General features: G+C 35.6%; 1 protein-coding gene across 5 annotated transcripts in view; it reads right to left on the reverse strand.

The window, feature by feature from the left end:
• The window catches only part of Cfap97 (cilia and flagella associated protein 97), a 45,741-nt gene that overhangs the window by 25,884 nt on the left and 4,378 nt on the right, over nucleotides 1–15,479 (reverse strand). For all 5 annotated transcript variants that reach the window (XM_087217097.1, XM_087217095.1, XM_013075211.3 and 2 more), the window contains one exon: nucleotides 9,161–10,203. In XM_087217097.1, coding sequence (XP_087073223.1) covers nucleotides 9,161–10,187 — 1,027 coding nt within the window. In that variant the 5' untranslated portion in view covers nucleotides 10,188–10,203. The remainder of the gene's footprint in view (nucleotides 1–9,160; nucleotides 10,204–15,479) is intronic.

The raw sequence follows: 15,479 nt of genomic DNA on the forward strand, positions 1-15,479 counted from the left end.
CCTAAAGACATTTTTAAAGTTGTGAAAGTGAAATAGAGCAGCAAATTCTTTTTAAAAAGACAATTAATCTAATTTAGCTAAAAACAAAAACAAACCCAGCATTCTAGTTCTCATTGTTGAAAAAATATATATGGAGGGCTTATATACTGATTGCAAGTATCACTATTACATTTTTCTAAAGTGGCTACATGGTTTACAATATGCTTTAGTATATAATACTATATACTTTATAAATGTTAATAATTGGCAACCACAAATATATGTCAACAAAGATGATCTGAAAAACTTGAATAAACTGTCAAGAATACAGATGTATTTATATTTATATTTAAATTTATACATCTAGAAATATTGCCTGTCCCTAATTATCCTTAGTGAAACAACTGTGTTGGACTCTTCACACATACTTCAGTCTGCCTTCATTAGAGCCACTTCTGAAATCATTTGAAATCATTAGATCATCAGCTTTACTTTCATCTAAGCTGTCTAACATACGGCTTTTTGAAAATTTATGTGAGATGCTACCACTGGAAATGTTGTCCCAAGTAGTAGTCTTTATTAATCTTTTAACAGTCTTTTAAAAAATTCATCTTGAAGCCATATTCATTACCCTTATTACATAACAATGGCATGTGCTTTGTAAATTGGTATTTTTTTTTGCTTTGTTTTTGTGGTACCAGGGATCAAACTCAGGACCTTGAGCTTGCAAGGCAGGCACGGTGCCACTGAGCTAAATCCCTAGCCCATAAATTGATATTTTTAAAAATTAAAAAAATCTACACTTGCAACAAAGATCACAAGTCAAAGGAACAACTAAATTTACCAAATTTCTTTGCCTTCTTTATTAACAACTTGCTAGATGAGAAATTCTGTGACATTCTTCCCGTTCCCTTCTTTTCAATTTGGGTAGGCAGGCTTGTAACTGCAGGATACAGCCAAAATGATATGACTTTTACGGCTAGGTAATAATAGGAGATGCAACCCCTCCCCACTTTGTTTGCTGTACAACTGGTGCTTGGAGCCTGGAGCCACCATACAGGTTAATTACCATGAGGCTGCCACACTGTGAACACACCAAGTCACACAAAGAGGACATGTATAGGCACAGTGATCCTAGTCTTTGAGTGATCCAAGACTGTTGTTTCAGACAAGTTTTGTGATAAAAGCAGAAGTAATTAAAACAAAATTTGGTGCCAGGAAGTACAGTCCTACTGAAAAAACCTAAAATACATGGCATTAGCTTGAAGACCTGGTGGCAAGTACTGCTAAAAAGCCTGGAGAAGACTGTCAATAAAGCCTGAGAGGATAAAGTGGCAGACTGTTCAGCAACACCGCTGACTGTGGTGACAAGGAAAATGTAAAAAATTCCTACTGCATTGATGGGTTAAATAAACAGATTATCAACAGAAATGGTGAAAGTACCAATTTTATCAACAATAAGATAGGATAGAGAGATGAGGTTAAAAAAAAGAAACTGATCAGTTTTCAAGCAAAATTTATAAGGAATATGAGAGTCAGGACTTATGGGGTTTAGAATTAAAACTACTACTCATCTCTCTCAGCAAAAGATTCTCAAAACAGTCAAAAAACTGTACCTGAAAAACCACACCGGAGGAATCTCAGCTAGATCTGATTTAGGTCTTGGATCGCAAGATTGGTGGCATCACTGGAAAAGGGGGAATACAGTTTTGCTTAAGGGAAGAATATAAGTAAATAAATATAAAGCCAGAAATAGGACTGAAGAGCTATTAAGATGTCTATAAATTATTTGACATTTCATTAAGAGGTACTATGTCCGTTTAAATCTGGGAGCATTTACGAGTACTTCAACAAAGTGCCTAAGAAATGATGCTATGTGACTTCAAAGGCTAGGTAATAAAAGGAAATGCGATTTCTGTATTGTTTCCTAGAACACTTATGCTTGGAACCTTGAGCTACTATATAAGATAGTCCAGTTACTCTGAAGGTGCCATATGGAGGACGCCAGGCCATATGTAAGGAGGCCAGGCCACATGGAGAGGCAGACCATGTGTGGGCCTTCTGTCAGTAGTCCTCATCTTCCAGTTGTCCTAATCCCAGGCACCTGACACATGAGTAAATAAGCATTCAGGTGATTCCAGTCCCAAGCCACTGAGTCACCCCTACTTTTGAATCTTTCAAGTGATGGCATCGTTTGTTACATACAGAGTAACTGACTGTTGTATCACTTTTCTAATAAATATTGTGATAAGGGCTTCTGTTACGGTAAAGATCTAGACTGTGTCCCAAAAGCCTGTGTTCACAGGTCACTGGGGGTGTAACCTGGAAGGGTAGATCTCTCTTCCCAACTGTTCTCTTCTGTCTCTGCTTCCTGGCCATCAAGATGTGAGCAGTTTTCCTCTGCCAGACCCTTCCACTATGCCCTTCCTGCCTTGGAGCCAGCTGACTACTATGGACTGAATTCTTTAAAAACCATGAGCCAAAATAAAGCTCTCCTTTAAGTGGTGGTTGTCAAGTATTGTATCTAGTGACTGGAAAGTGACTAAGACAGCTGGGGATGTAGAGTGCTTGCCTAGAATGCATAAGGCCCTGGATTCAAACCCTAGTGCCACAAAGAAAGAAGAGGAGGGCCGGGGATTTAGCTCACTGGCACCGCGCCTGCCTGGTAAGTGCAAGGTCCTGCATTCGGTCCCCAGTACCAAAGAAAAAGAAGAGAAGAAGGAAGAGGAGGAAAGGGAAGAGAGAAGGGGAAAGGAAGGGTAGGAGGGAGGAGGGTAAGGGGAGGGAGGATGGGAGGAGGGAGAAAAGAAAAACATTGTGACAGATAAACAGAATACTAGTGGGGCAAGCACAGAGTTAACACTTTTTCTGCTTTCTCATCTGATTATCAATCTTCCCTGGTGGTTAAGCATTTGTCAATTTTACTGTCTAGTTCTGTTTACTTTTACCATAAGTTCAAAGTCAAAGACTGCTACATCTTTTTGGTATACCTGGCCCATTTACTAACAAAAACACCCATTTACTAACAAAACTACCCATGTTGTATCTCTTTTAGAAGTTCTCAAATCTTAAATTATCTTATTTATCAACAGGATCGATACTTCTATTTTCTCCTTTTAAAAGGAGATATACTCAGCATATCTTTATTTAAGCTTTTACTCTTCATTTTTCCTGTTGGATTTTGTTTGCTCTTTCCCAATTCTTTTAGTGTTTGAACACCTATGCTTAGCACAACAGAAGCCTTATCAAAAGAGCTAGTGTTTGTTTTCCATTTATTTTACTGTGGTAAAATACAAGAAATTTACCATCTGAACTTTAAGTGTACATCCCAGTGCTATTATATACCTTCATCATGTTGTGGAACCATCACCACCACCCCCTCCAAAACTCTTACCCTGGAAAACTGAAACTCTACATACTGAAAGGGAAGAATCCCCATCTCCCCTTCCCTAGCCTCTGGGAATCATAGTTCTACTTTCTGTCTTGTTAACTGGAATTACTCTAAGTACCTTATATAAGTGGAATTATAAAGAATTTGTCTTTTAAACGGTAGTGGCAGTAGTTCTTCTCTAAATGTCTTATAGAATTCAGCAGTGAAGCCATCAGGACCCGGGCTTTTCTTGGTTGGCAGAACCGTGAACACAGACACTGTTTACTTCAAGGAAAAAGACAGAAGTGAACACAGGGTTTTACTTTGGATCCCCAAACAATAAGACTCAGCACAAGGAAGAACCTACTCTGGCTGCAGGTTCCAAACAAATACTCATAGACTGAGCCTCCAGATCTGTATTAGCACCAAGTCAAAACATATAGCCAAGGCTTCATTTATGCTTATGTGGTAAACTCAATATCCAGCCCATAACAACACCGACACTCTCCAGTGGCCCCAAACTTTCGACAGCTTTCTACAGCAGGCAGGCCTCCGTGGCCTGGATTTCAGCCACCCACATGAGACTCTATTCTCTTGTCATTTCCCAAGCACGACATGTACTGAAATGGCCCCAGGTTTAGCACCATACCAGACAGCCTGTCCTGAATTCCTGAAGAGGATTACTATTGAAGGGCTTTTCCAGATACACCCAAACTATAAAGACTACAATAAATAGCTCCTTCCTCAAATGAGCTGACTTCAATGCACATCATAAAGATGGATAACAATCAAGAAACTACAACATAACCAAAAGGGCAAAACATACAAGCAATGACCAACCCTAATGAAACAGATATACAAACTATCTGAAAAGAATTCAAAATAGTTGTTTCAAAGAACCTCAGAAAAGTTCAAGAAAATACACAAAAGCAATTCAGCAAATTGAGGAAAACAGTAAGTGACTGGAGAGAGAAAATTAATACAGATTAAAATAAAATAAAAATGTAACCAAATCCTGGAGCTGAAAATATAAGGAACAAGACCAAAAATGAAATAGAACAAATATCAGAACTGATCATGCGGAAGAATCTGTGAATTTGAAGACAAATTATTTGAACATACTCAGAGAATAAAAGAAAAACAGGATGAAAAAGAATTAGGAGGTTTCGTAGAATCTTACAAGATAGCATGTAAAAAGCAATGAACAGGTGAAGAAAATATGGCATTTTCACAGGCAATACTATTCAGCCATATAAAGAAAGGAAATCCTGTCAAGTACAACAAAATGGATAAATTTGAAACATATTTTGTTAATTAAAATAAACCAGGCACAACTACAGCACCATATCACTCATATGTGGAAACAAAAAAATATTGATCTCAATAGAAGTAGAGAGTAGAATGATGCTTACCAGAAGGGGGTATGGTTTAAAAGATAATTGAGGAGATATTGGTCAAAGATTAAAACTTTCATTTATATAAAAGAAAAAAAATTTTGCCTTTTTTGAGACGAGCTTATTTCACTCAGCATAATTTCCTTGAGGTTCATTCACATTGTAGCATAGGTCAGAATGTCCTTCATTTTTAAGGATAGGTAGTATTACTGGTTTCATTTTCAATACAGTGACAGTGTCTTCTGATGAGTTAAAACCATTCACTTGTTTGGCTTTTTCTTCTCTCCACAATCTTACTTTTACTATTCTTATTTTTGTTTTAGGAAAAAAAATGCCTTTTTGTTACTTTTTTCCTCCCAGTTTTGGAAGATTTACTAGGCTAAAAATTTTTTCTCTAAAATATTCTCTAAAGTTTTGAACTTTAAATATTACAATCACATGTCCTCGTTCCATTCTTCTAAAAATTCTTAAACTTTCTGGCCTCAGGATTCCTTTATACTTCTATAGGTTGAGAACCTCAAGGAATGGCTATGTAGGTTGCACACGTATATCATTATTTACTGTATTAGAAATTAAAGTAAAAAGCTTTGAAGAAATTTATTCACTCTTCTACAATAAACCAATTATATGTTAATATAAAAATTTTATAAGAAACAAAAACATTAACGGCAAAATTTAACAGTTTTGCAAAAATTTTAATGGCTGGCTTAAGAGAAGACCACTAGAGAAAATAGAAAGGAAAAATGGAAACAAAGCTTTTGTACATAGGGACGGGAGGGGGCTTGAAGGGTGGAATGGGATAAAATAAGATTTATTAGTTTTAAAAAAAGAAAAAACCACTGTTTTGGTTGTGCTGACATTGTCAAGTCACTCCCTGGAAGACTCAACTTGTATCAGGAAAATGTAAAAAGCAAGTTAAGCTTGGGGCCGGGGATTTAGCTGTGGTTTCAGTTCTTGCCTCGGAAGCACAAGGTCCCGAGTTCGATCCCCAGTACACGAGTTCGATCCCCGGTACAAAAAAACCACAAAAAACAAACAAAACAAAACAAAACAAAAAAAGGCAAGCCAAGCTTAGTCTTAGTGAAAATAGTTTTGTCTTTGTAGGTAACCTCTAAAATCACTGAACTTGCTCTTTAAACTGTTTTAAATATTAGCTCTTTATCATGAGAATACGACCTCTGTTGATTTCAGCTTTCTCAATTGTTTCATAGTATTTGGCAGCTGCTGGGTTAGGTTTATTAGTAGCTGATTTCAGGACAGTCATTTTTTTTTCCCTCAGTACTGGGGATTGAACCCAGGGTCTTCACACTGAGCTATGTCCCCAGCCCTTTTTAAAAATTTGAGACATAGTGTCACTAAATCACTAAATTACCCAGGCTGGGCTTGAACTTGCAATGCTTCTGCCTCAGCTTCCCACAGTGCTGGGATTACTCGTGTGTGCCCCACAATGACCAGAAACATCCTCTTTCTTATGGGGCTCTAACAGGCTCTGTATATTCCCCTTGCATGAGACACGTCACTTCATTCCCTCCCATGCTGTTATCACTTTAATAAAAAAAGAAATCAGTTTATCTGCTCATCAGTGGTACCTCAGTTCCACTTCTTTCTTATATTATTTGTTTTTCTTCTCAAAAACATCCTTTAGTAAAAAAAAAAATCCTTTAGTGATTATTTCATACATATCCTGTGTGGTACATTTTGAGGGCATGCATTTCTAGACTGTCTCTATTTTGTCCTTTCAGATTCTTCCCAAGTGACCTTATTTTATACACACAAAGTATGAAACAGACTTTCAAATTAATACTCTCCGAATATGTAAGGTTCATATCATAACCTGAGTCAAAACTTGTTTTCTCCTCCTGTTTTTGGTTCTGAGACAGGGTCTACCTATATTAACCTAGGGTAGCCTTGAATTACCAATCATTCCTCTCCCTCAGCCTCCAAAGTACTGGGATTACAGGCATGTGCCACCAGGCTGGGCTCTACTACTTGTTTTTAAGGGCCTTTTTGCCTATTCAAGGATTTATATAGCTCAAGGTTAAAGGTCCAATTCCAAGCTCACTCTTTTAACATTTACATAGCAAAGACAGGTTTGGAGTAGGAATGGGAAGTTCCCCAAGTCAGCCTTCCAACTGAGATAACTGAATGTTCAGAAATTTTACTAATATTTCAAGGTTTACTTCCAAGTCATATATCTAATAATGCCAAAAAACACCGATCTAACAATCCTCACAGGACCCCACAACTCTGAATTTAGAATGGACGTTAGCAATGTACATCAATTATTTCATCCACAAATGAAAAATTGGTTACTAGCTTGTTTACAGTCATGTGGGTAACATCCAGAAGCCTAAAATTTTCTTATTCTATTTCTAGAATTTTTTCCATCTTGCTATGTAAGTATCCAATTCATCACTGTTTAACCATTCCATGGTCTCTACTGGCATATTTGATTTTATATTCTTTTATTAATCGTTGTTTCACATGCTTAATATTTTATAGTTCAAACTTATATTTAATAAACAAGTTCTTTTAAACCAGTAAATGTTAACAGTTAGCTATATAGGCATCCCTTACTATCTGAATTCTTGCCTAATATCTACTGTAAAACGTGAAATTTTTTACTCCCTCAAAATTCACTACCAGAATCTATAAATTTTTTAGATGTATTTTTGTACTTAAGGCAATGAAAATGTTTAAATTCAGAGAATGCCGACTACACTTGCTTTCCTGTTTTTTTCTGACAGGATCACAAACTGTTCTCAAAAATGTTTAAATATGTTATACACTGTCACTATAATCTTCCCAAATTAAGTGGATTTATCTTCCAAGTAAATGAAAAGGATTATGAAAAAATTATTTGAGCTAATGGGGGCATAAGCCTAGCTGTGCAATCACTTCCATCATCACGGTTTAGTTACATGGGGGAAAAGAGAAAAATTTATGAAAATATTCTTGGATCTAAAAAGAGCCAATATATAAATGGAACATAAATAATGATTTTAAAAATATAGATATACCTTAATATAGTGGACTGATAGTCATAATTAGTGTTTAAAATATTTTTTTATATAGAATCCTTAGTAGATTATCAAATTATGGATTTCAAACTGGCAAAAGGCCACCTTTGTTCCCGTGCCTTAAAAGCCCTGGGCATCATTTACTGACAAATGTCTTAGAACAGGGTTCTCTACTGTCCTGCAGTTTGAATGAAGCTTGTTTCACCACCATCTGTGTTGAAATTTTTCCATAGTATTTTAATTATATTTGGAGAAACTGCTCAGGAATCTGGAGTGTAATTATTATTTTTCTCATTTAAGACTTAAAAATTATAGATTTGCTATTCTAGCTAAATTTCAGAAATTGGCTAGAAAAGAATAGTAAGGGATACCTGTATTTATTTTAAATGTAAAAAAGTAATTTAGTGTCTTAATACACAGAGGATGATCTTTGGATTATTTCTAACAACTGAGTGCTGGTTAGAAATGTAGCTATTTGGGCTCTACTCTTTTTACTAAACCAGAATCTGAATTAAAGATGCCAGAGACAACTTACATGCATCTTAAAGTCTGAGAAGCTCTGGTAGACAGAGTTAATTGCCCATTAGCAAACATTCCTATTTTCTTCCTTAACAGATTCTGCTCCCAACTCCCACCCTTAACTCAGGGCAGGGTGAGCCTGACTGGCTGGGAATAATCACATTCCCCCTGACAATGACTAGTTCAGGAATGGAGTGTAACCCAAATCTAAACAATGAAACTAAGTGCAAACTGGCTGGGGGCACTTCTTTTAAAAGTTTCTTCCAGCCAGGGATTTAGCTCAGTGGTTCTGCCACCTGCCTCGAAAGGGCAAGGTCCTGAGTTCGATCCCCAATACTAAAAAAGTTTCTTCCATATCGAGTCCAAGAGTTTCTCTTTGGACACTATCATGTCTGGGGTGAATACCAAAAACTGCTGCATATATTTTCTTGCAGCCTATGAAAAAAGATAGCATCATGGCTTGAGGAAGAGAGGGGTAAGCATTTTGTCTATAAGGCACTGCAAGTGTAAAGTTTCTAATCCTAAATAGCTTTGCAATATAGTATCTTACTTAATAATACAAATGATATTCCAGATATTTTTACAGTGTAATATTTGGTGAAGTTACTAAAATTCTAAGGGAAAAAAAAAAATCAATCGTCTCAAATAATAAAAGATATCTACTAGAAAAATTAGTGCAAATTCATAGCAGTTGATAAACTGACATTCAAATTTAAAAAATACAATTTTTTTTCTTGAAACAAGATCTTGCTATGCAGTTCAGGCTGACCATGAACTCCCAGTGATCCTCCTGCCTCAGCCTCCCAAGTGCTGCGATTAATAGGCGTGGGCTACCATGCCCAGCGAATATGTAAATTTTAAAAAGAAAAGTACATTACCTTTTAAAAGATGATTTAGGTCCATTGTGTCATGTAAGACTTTTTGCTTACACCTGTGATCTGAACTGGAATCTAATATTGGCGACTTCAGGGTGAAATCAGACCCATGTTTTTCCTTCCCTTTCTTGCCTTTCAAGCATTTTGAATCATTTTTTAAAACCTCAACATGTTCATATAATCCTTGACTCACATTTTCCTGTCTTTTAACTTTTACTTTTTGGTCATGTGATGTGCCCAGTTCAAAAGACTGAACAGGGCTGATGTCTGGAGTTGATAAAGGAGTCACATCTGTCACAGTATCTTCAGATTCCTCAGTATAGTCACCAATTTTTGGCTTAGTACTTGAAGGTTGTGTTCCTGTTGATTTTATTCCTGATTTATATTTTTGTTTTGGTGATAAGAGGGTTATTGTATGTTTCTTTGATGATGGACGTGAATGAGATTTAGAAATATCAGGTCCTGCATCTGAACAGTCTGTACCTAAACTTGAAGATGAGGAAGACAAAGAAGAAGAGGAGGAACTAATTTTGGAATATTTTTTATTCATGCTTTTTTTTAAGTTATGAGATGGTTTAGCTGACTTGGATCTCACATGACGCTTTTTTCCATCATCACTGCTTTCCTCTCCATCCGTGTAGTAGTCATCCTCACCTTCTTTTACAATTTTGGGAATTCTATTTGGAACGGGCAAATGTATTTTATGCCTTGTTGTAGCATCAAACAATTCTTTTGATCTTGAATTGGTCAATGATAAAGAACTTCTGGTCTCTATGTCATTCTCTACAAGATGTTCATCTGGAAGATTTTTCATGTTTCTTTCATTTCCTTTGTCAGTAAGATAATTTTCCTTTGTTTGTATTCCAAATGTCAAGTTCGTATTTTCTGTATCCTTAACTATTCTCTCTTTAGAGTCATCACTTTGCTTGTCAAAAACTAGGTTATTTTCACATTTCTTTGCTTCTTCAAAGTCACTATCAAAAAAAGAATGGTCCACTTCACCATCTGATATATCTCCAAACCGATCCATGATGATAAAAATGTGTCTGAAAAAGAGAAAAATGTAACTATCAGATTAAAAAGTAATTTCCAAAAGCTGTTTTTGTTAATATGGTATGACATAATTTTCCCAAACCAAGAAATGTGGTTGATATATAAAGAGAAAAATTATAAAACAAAACTAAAAATAGTGAACTGATGATGGGAATCTAGGGTTAATATCAAGTTATACCAATGTGACAAAAAAGTTCACAAAAAAACTATGGATCATCAAGGCAGGCATATCACAAACATGGGTACTTAGGGAAACCTGCCTTTCATAAATTAAAAAGTCTAGAAGGAAGGATGGTACTAAAACCTTGTAAGAGCAGCTAATGGCTTAGCCAAACATTATTCTAATGGAAGTAACATAACAATTGACAAATTTCCATATTTCAGTACTTACTGTCTTTGTCCTATTCTGTTCCTTCAATGCAGTTATAGAGGAAACAGAAAATAACATATTATCCCTATTAAAAGTAAAAGTTCTACCAGGCACAGTGGCACAGGCTTATAATCTCAGCTACTTACAAGACTGAGGCAGGAAATCACAAGTTCAAGCCAGGCCTGGGCAACCTAGTGAGACACTATCTCAAAATAAAAAATAAAAAGGGTTGGAGATGTGGCTCAGTGGTAGGATCAATTCTGAGTACTGGGGAAAAGAGGAGTAGAAGCAAAAGCAGTGGAAAGACCTTACTCTGTCCCTTCTTATTGAGGTACAAAAACTAAGGTACACACACAAGCTTGCACAGGTAGCCTGGAGTCAAACTTCTAATATTTAATCACCAGCTCCATTCTGAGTGCAATGTTGAGGCAGAATGACTTGGTACCTCATGTATGCAAATAGATAACCACCAAATGTTGGATACATCAAACTTAAAGAATACCCTACTGCTGCACAACATAATCATAAGGGACAAACCAATAAATACATTAATAATGGGGGCCAGGGATTTAGCTCAGTGGTTTCGCTGCCTGCTGCGCAAGCGCAAGGACCTGAGTTGGATCCCCGGCACCAAAAAAATAATAATAATAATAATAATAAATTACCATCTGTAAACTTAACAAATTAAATCAGAGATATAGATACTACATGATGTATCAAGGCCACATCAGAGAAAACCAGGCCCAAGACTTGTTAGACGTACCAGGCCAACAAATAATGCAACTCCCTGACTTGGACCCAAAGGAAGGGTACCCAACAATATGAGTACAAGGGCAACACACACCAACCCATCATCTCATCAGACTATCTGCTGGATGAATACAAAGTCGGCAGGTGAGGAACACTGGTATTCTGCTCCCAGGCCTGGGCTCCACTGCATCTCCCTGCTTGACATAGCCCACTCAAATTGTCTGCTGTTTACACTTGGGCTTTGAACCAACTCCATGCTCTAAAAAAGTACTGTGTTGACCCTGGAGCCTCAACCTGGTCTGTAATCTTATCTGGCCGCCTGTGGTGTTTTCACATCTCTGTGGGCTCCTAAGCTTCTGTAACCTATGTATTACTTGATGAAGTGTGATGTGTGACTTGAGTGTGACAAATATTAGTAGTTAAGATTGGAATAAAACAACCTGCAATTGCTTAGCTCACTGGATATCAAGTGAAGCCTAGTACTCAGCAAGATATGGCTGAATAAAATTGAACAGTTTCTGAAATTATTATTCAATAAAGTCAGTCTGGGAGGTAGAGGTAGGAGAATCACAAGTTCAAGACCCTGGGCAACTTACCAAGACGCTGTCTCAAATTTTAAATATTTAAAAGGATTAGTTAGGGGTGAGGATCAGAGTGAAGGCCCTGTGTTCAATCCTTGGGACAGATGGAGTGGGTTGGGGGGAGTCTGACACTGTGGAAATACAGTACACAAATGTGTCTGGTCTATGTTAATATAGATTGCTCACAACATATGCATAAGTTCAATACTAGAAGAAATGGACTAAAACTTTCAAAACAGTTGCCTCTACTCTGGGGCAGGAGCCACTGTTTTTGTTACAGACCTTACATTACTAATTGACCTATAAACTTATGTATGTAATACAGTTATATTTTAAAAAATTATTTCAAATATCTTAATATTCCACACAATTGGAATTAGAAAAATCACACTATAAAGTCATAAACTTAAAAAGCTATTTCCCTATATTATTAAAGCCATCTAAGAAGCAGTATCACATTCTTGAGTTCAGAATTTGATCTCTAATACTATTATCCACTAAAAAAGCCCAGGATTCCCTGGAAGGCAGCTGATAATTGCTGAAGACAAAGAAAAACAGCCATCTTATTGGAGGATTTTATTGTTGCCAGAAAGCACAATTTTCAAATATGCCTGGGGTAGTTAAAATTAAACAAAGAATACAGTTTTAAAAGGGTGTCACTTTCTATACTAGACAATTCAGCAATGAGAAATAATAAAGAGAAAATATATATAAAATAAAAATAATAATTCTGTGGAAAGCCATGAGTTCATAATGACATTCAAAAGACATAAATAATATGCACTGTTAAAGAAAAAGTATATATGTAAATGTTTACAATAATCTCTAACTAATAATGCAATTTTGTGCTCTTTATATTCAAATTATAACTAATTCCATTATATCAAGTCAGGCAATAAAAGATTACATAATGCACAGCCTAACAGCCAGCATACTCTGCAGCCTTTAGTTGTTTAAGTGCCTGCAACCTAAGGGAAGACATAAAAACAAGTATACCTATGATTTACAAATAAAGCAAACTTTTATTACTAATTATAATGTGGTATGTTAATATAACGGTTTACCCAAATGTGGTAATACATTTCATCATCATTAAATAAATCTTGTCTGCCTTTAAGGCTTTGAAGACTTTAGAGATTTATATATATTAGACTTGTAAATTTGTATGTATTATTATTTTGCAGTGTTCAGATCAAACCCATGGCCTCAAGTACACAAGGCAAGTACTCTACCATTGAGCTACATCCCCACTTCTTAGACTTATAAAAATTTAACTGTAATCTACTTTTAAATGCTTAAGGAAATCTGACTGGTTAAATTAGTACATTTAGTCTTAGTTTACAAACCTGTTGGTATGCAGGAAGATTTTCTGTATTAGATTTATAAGTGTACTTTCTTAGGTGTTTGAAGTACTTAAGAAAATTAAAATACAGAAAGCTGTGATGGTAAGTTTGCAAATAGTGTACAATGGTCAGTGAACTTTAATATATTTTATAAGCTAAATGAAGATCAAAGTAGAAGTGAGCTTTAAAATTTTAACATAGGGCCGAGGATGTAGCTCAGCTGCATAGCACCTGGCTGGCAAGCACAACATCCTGAGTTTGATTCCACGTACCAAAAAAAAAAAGAATTTTAAAATAAAATTAGGTTTAAACAGAAATGTTTATAAGTACATTTTAATATTTAAGAAACATTTCAGGCTGGGGATTTAGCTCAGTGGTTTTGTCGCCTGCTGCGCAAGCACAAGGATCCGAGTTCAATCACTGGTACCAAAAAACAAAAAAGAAGAAAAAAAGAAACATTTCTCTGTAAAATGTACACCTAATAAATATTAAAATACAGGATTATTTTTCATTGTATAAATTAACACCCTCTTTTAATTTTCATTTCTGGATATTTATCCTAAGAATATAACATCCAAGAGAAAATGGTATTAAGTTACAGAATTACTTGTAATATTGTAAAACTTATATACAGATAAATTATGATGGCATTAAAATAATTATTTAGATCCAGGATCAGCGAACGACTGGTCAGGACCAAATCTGGCCTGTCATCTGTTTTTGTACATAAAGTTTTATTAGAACACAGCCCATTCATGTGTTTACATCTTGTCTTTGATAGCTTCCATACTAGAACTGCAGAGCTGAGTATCTGCGTCAGCCTATGACCAACAAAGACCAAAATATTTACCATCAGACTCCTTACTGAAACAGTTTGCAGATCTGATATAGATAACGTATCAGCATGAAAAACACAAATATAAAGCTGTCATTTATACTAGATTAATGATACAATTTATTCATTTAAACAAAAACTAGGGGGACAAAATAGAAACTAAGAATTGACCTATTAGAAGAAAAATCACCAACAATCCAATCCCACTGGAACTTTAAAAAATTTCCATTACTGTTACTTTAAAAATATTTGTGCGATAAATGATGAATGGGAGTCAGGTTGGTGTTTGAAAAACAATGAACTGAGTTAGACAACCCCCAAGCTTAAAGCTTGGTTCTACTTCCTGGCTGTCTAATCCTGGGCCTATATAGAAGAAATGTTCATTATGACACTGTAATAGCAGGGAATTAGAAACAATCTCAATGTCTACTAAGAGGAATAAATTAAAATGTTATATAAGCATATGCTATTTTAGTCAAAAAGAATAAGTTGAGATCTACAGAAATAATGTTGACTAAGAAAGGAGATTTAAATGAGCAACAATACTGTAATTGTATAAAACTTAAAACATACACAAAACAATGCTACATTCTTCCTGGGCACAAACAGAGAAACAGTTATAGAGCATGGATTGGAAGGACATACATGAAAAACCTAAAAGTATAACCTTATGAGGAAGTGGAAGACTGAGGTGGGGTAAAAACATAATTGGGCAAGGGCCCATAATCATGGGTCCTCACAAACCTAAAGAGTATGACTAATCATACCAATCCAATTCTGCCCACTCAAGTTCAAAAAGAAAAACAAAGCAAATCCAAACAGCCACTGAATGAATGGTGGACAGTTTTCGTAACAGTCCCAACGTAACATTAGACGCCCCCAAAAGTTACCCTTTTTGGTAAGATAATTTACCTTTAAAAATAAAATGTAAAGTTCTGAAATAAACAAATTACTGTTTTTTCCTTTCTCACTTCGACATTGTTAAGAACATCCTTGCAATTAAAAGTATTTTTATCAATTTCTTCAAATTTCAAAAAAAAAAAAGTTTCAAAGCATAGGCCAGAGTAATATTTTATAAACTGCAGATCACAACCCAATGTAAAATGAATTTAAGTCTTTTTAAAGGAAATACAATGCAATAATCAAATATATTACTCATTTACCAGTACTACAATACAAGCAAGAAAATGGAATGAAAGTTTAAACTTTGGGTGCTACTAGAGACAGTTTCAGCAGTTTCAAGGGTCATAGGCAATATTACATTATCTAGGACAACTCTGCTTTGTTAATGGATTGAGGCAACACTGGAATAAATCAGGAACCAGTTTAAGCAGCACTGGAATTTCAATTGCAAATATAGAAGGGATATTTTCTTGAAATTGAAGAAACT

Source organism: Heterocephalus glaber, unplaced genomic scaffold (assembly GCF_053883595.1).
Source record: "Heterocephalus glaber isolate CG9 unplaced genomic scaffold, H.glaber_assembly_v1.0 deba00001461, whole genome shotgun sequence".
Lineage (NCBI taxonomy): Eukaryota > Metazoa > Chordata > Mammalia > Rodentia > Bathyergidae > Heterocephalus > Heterocephalus glaber.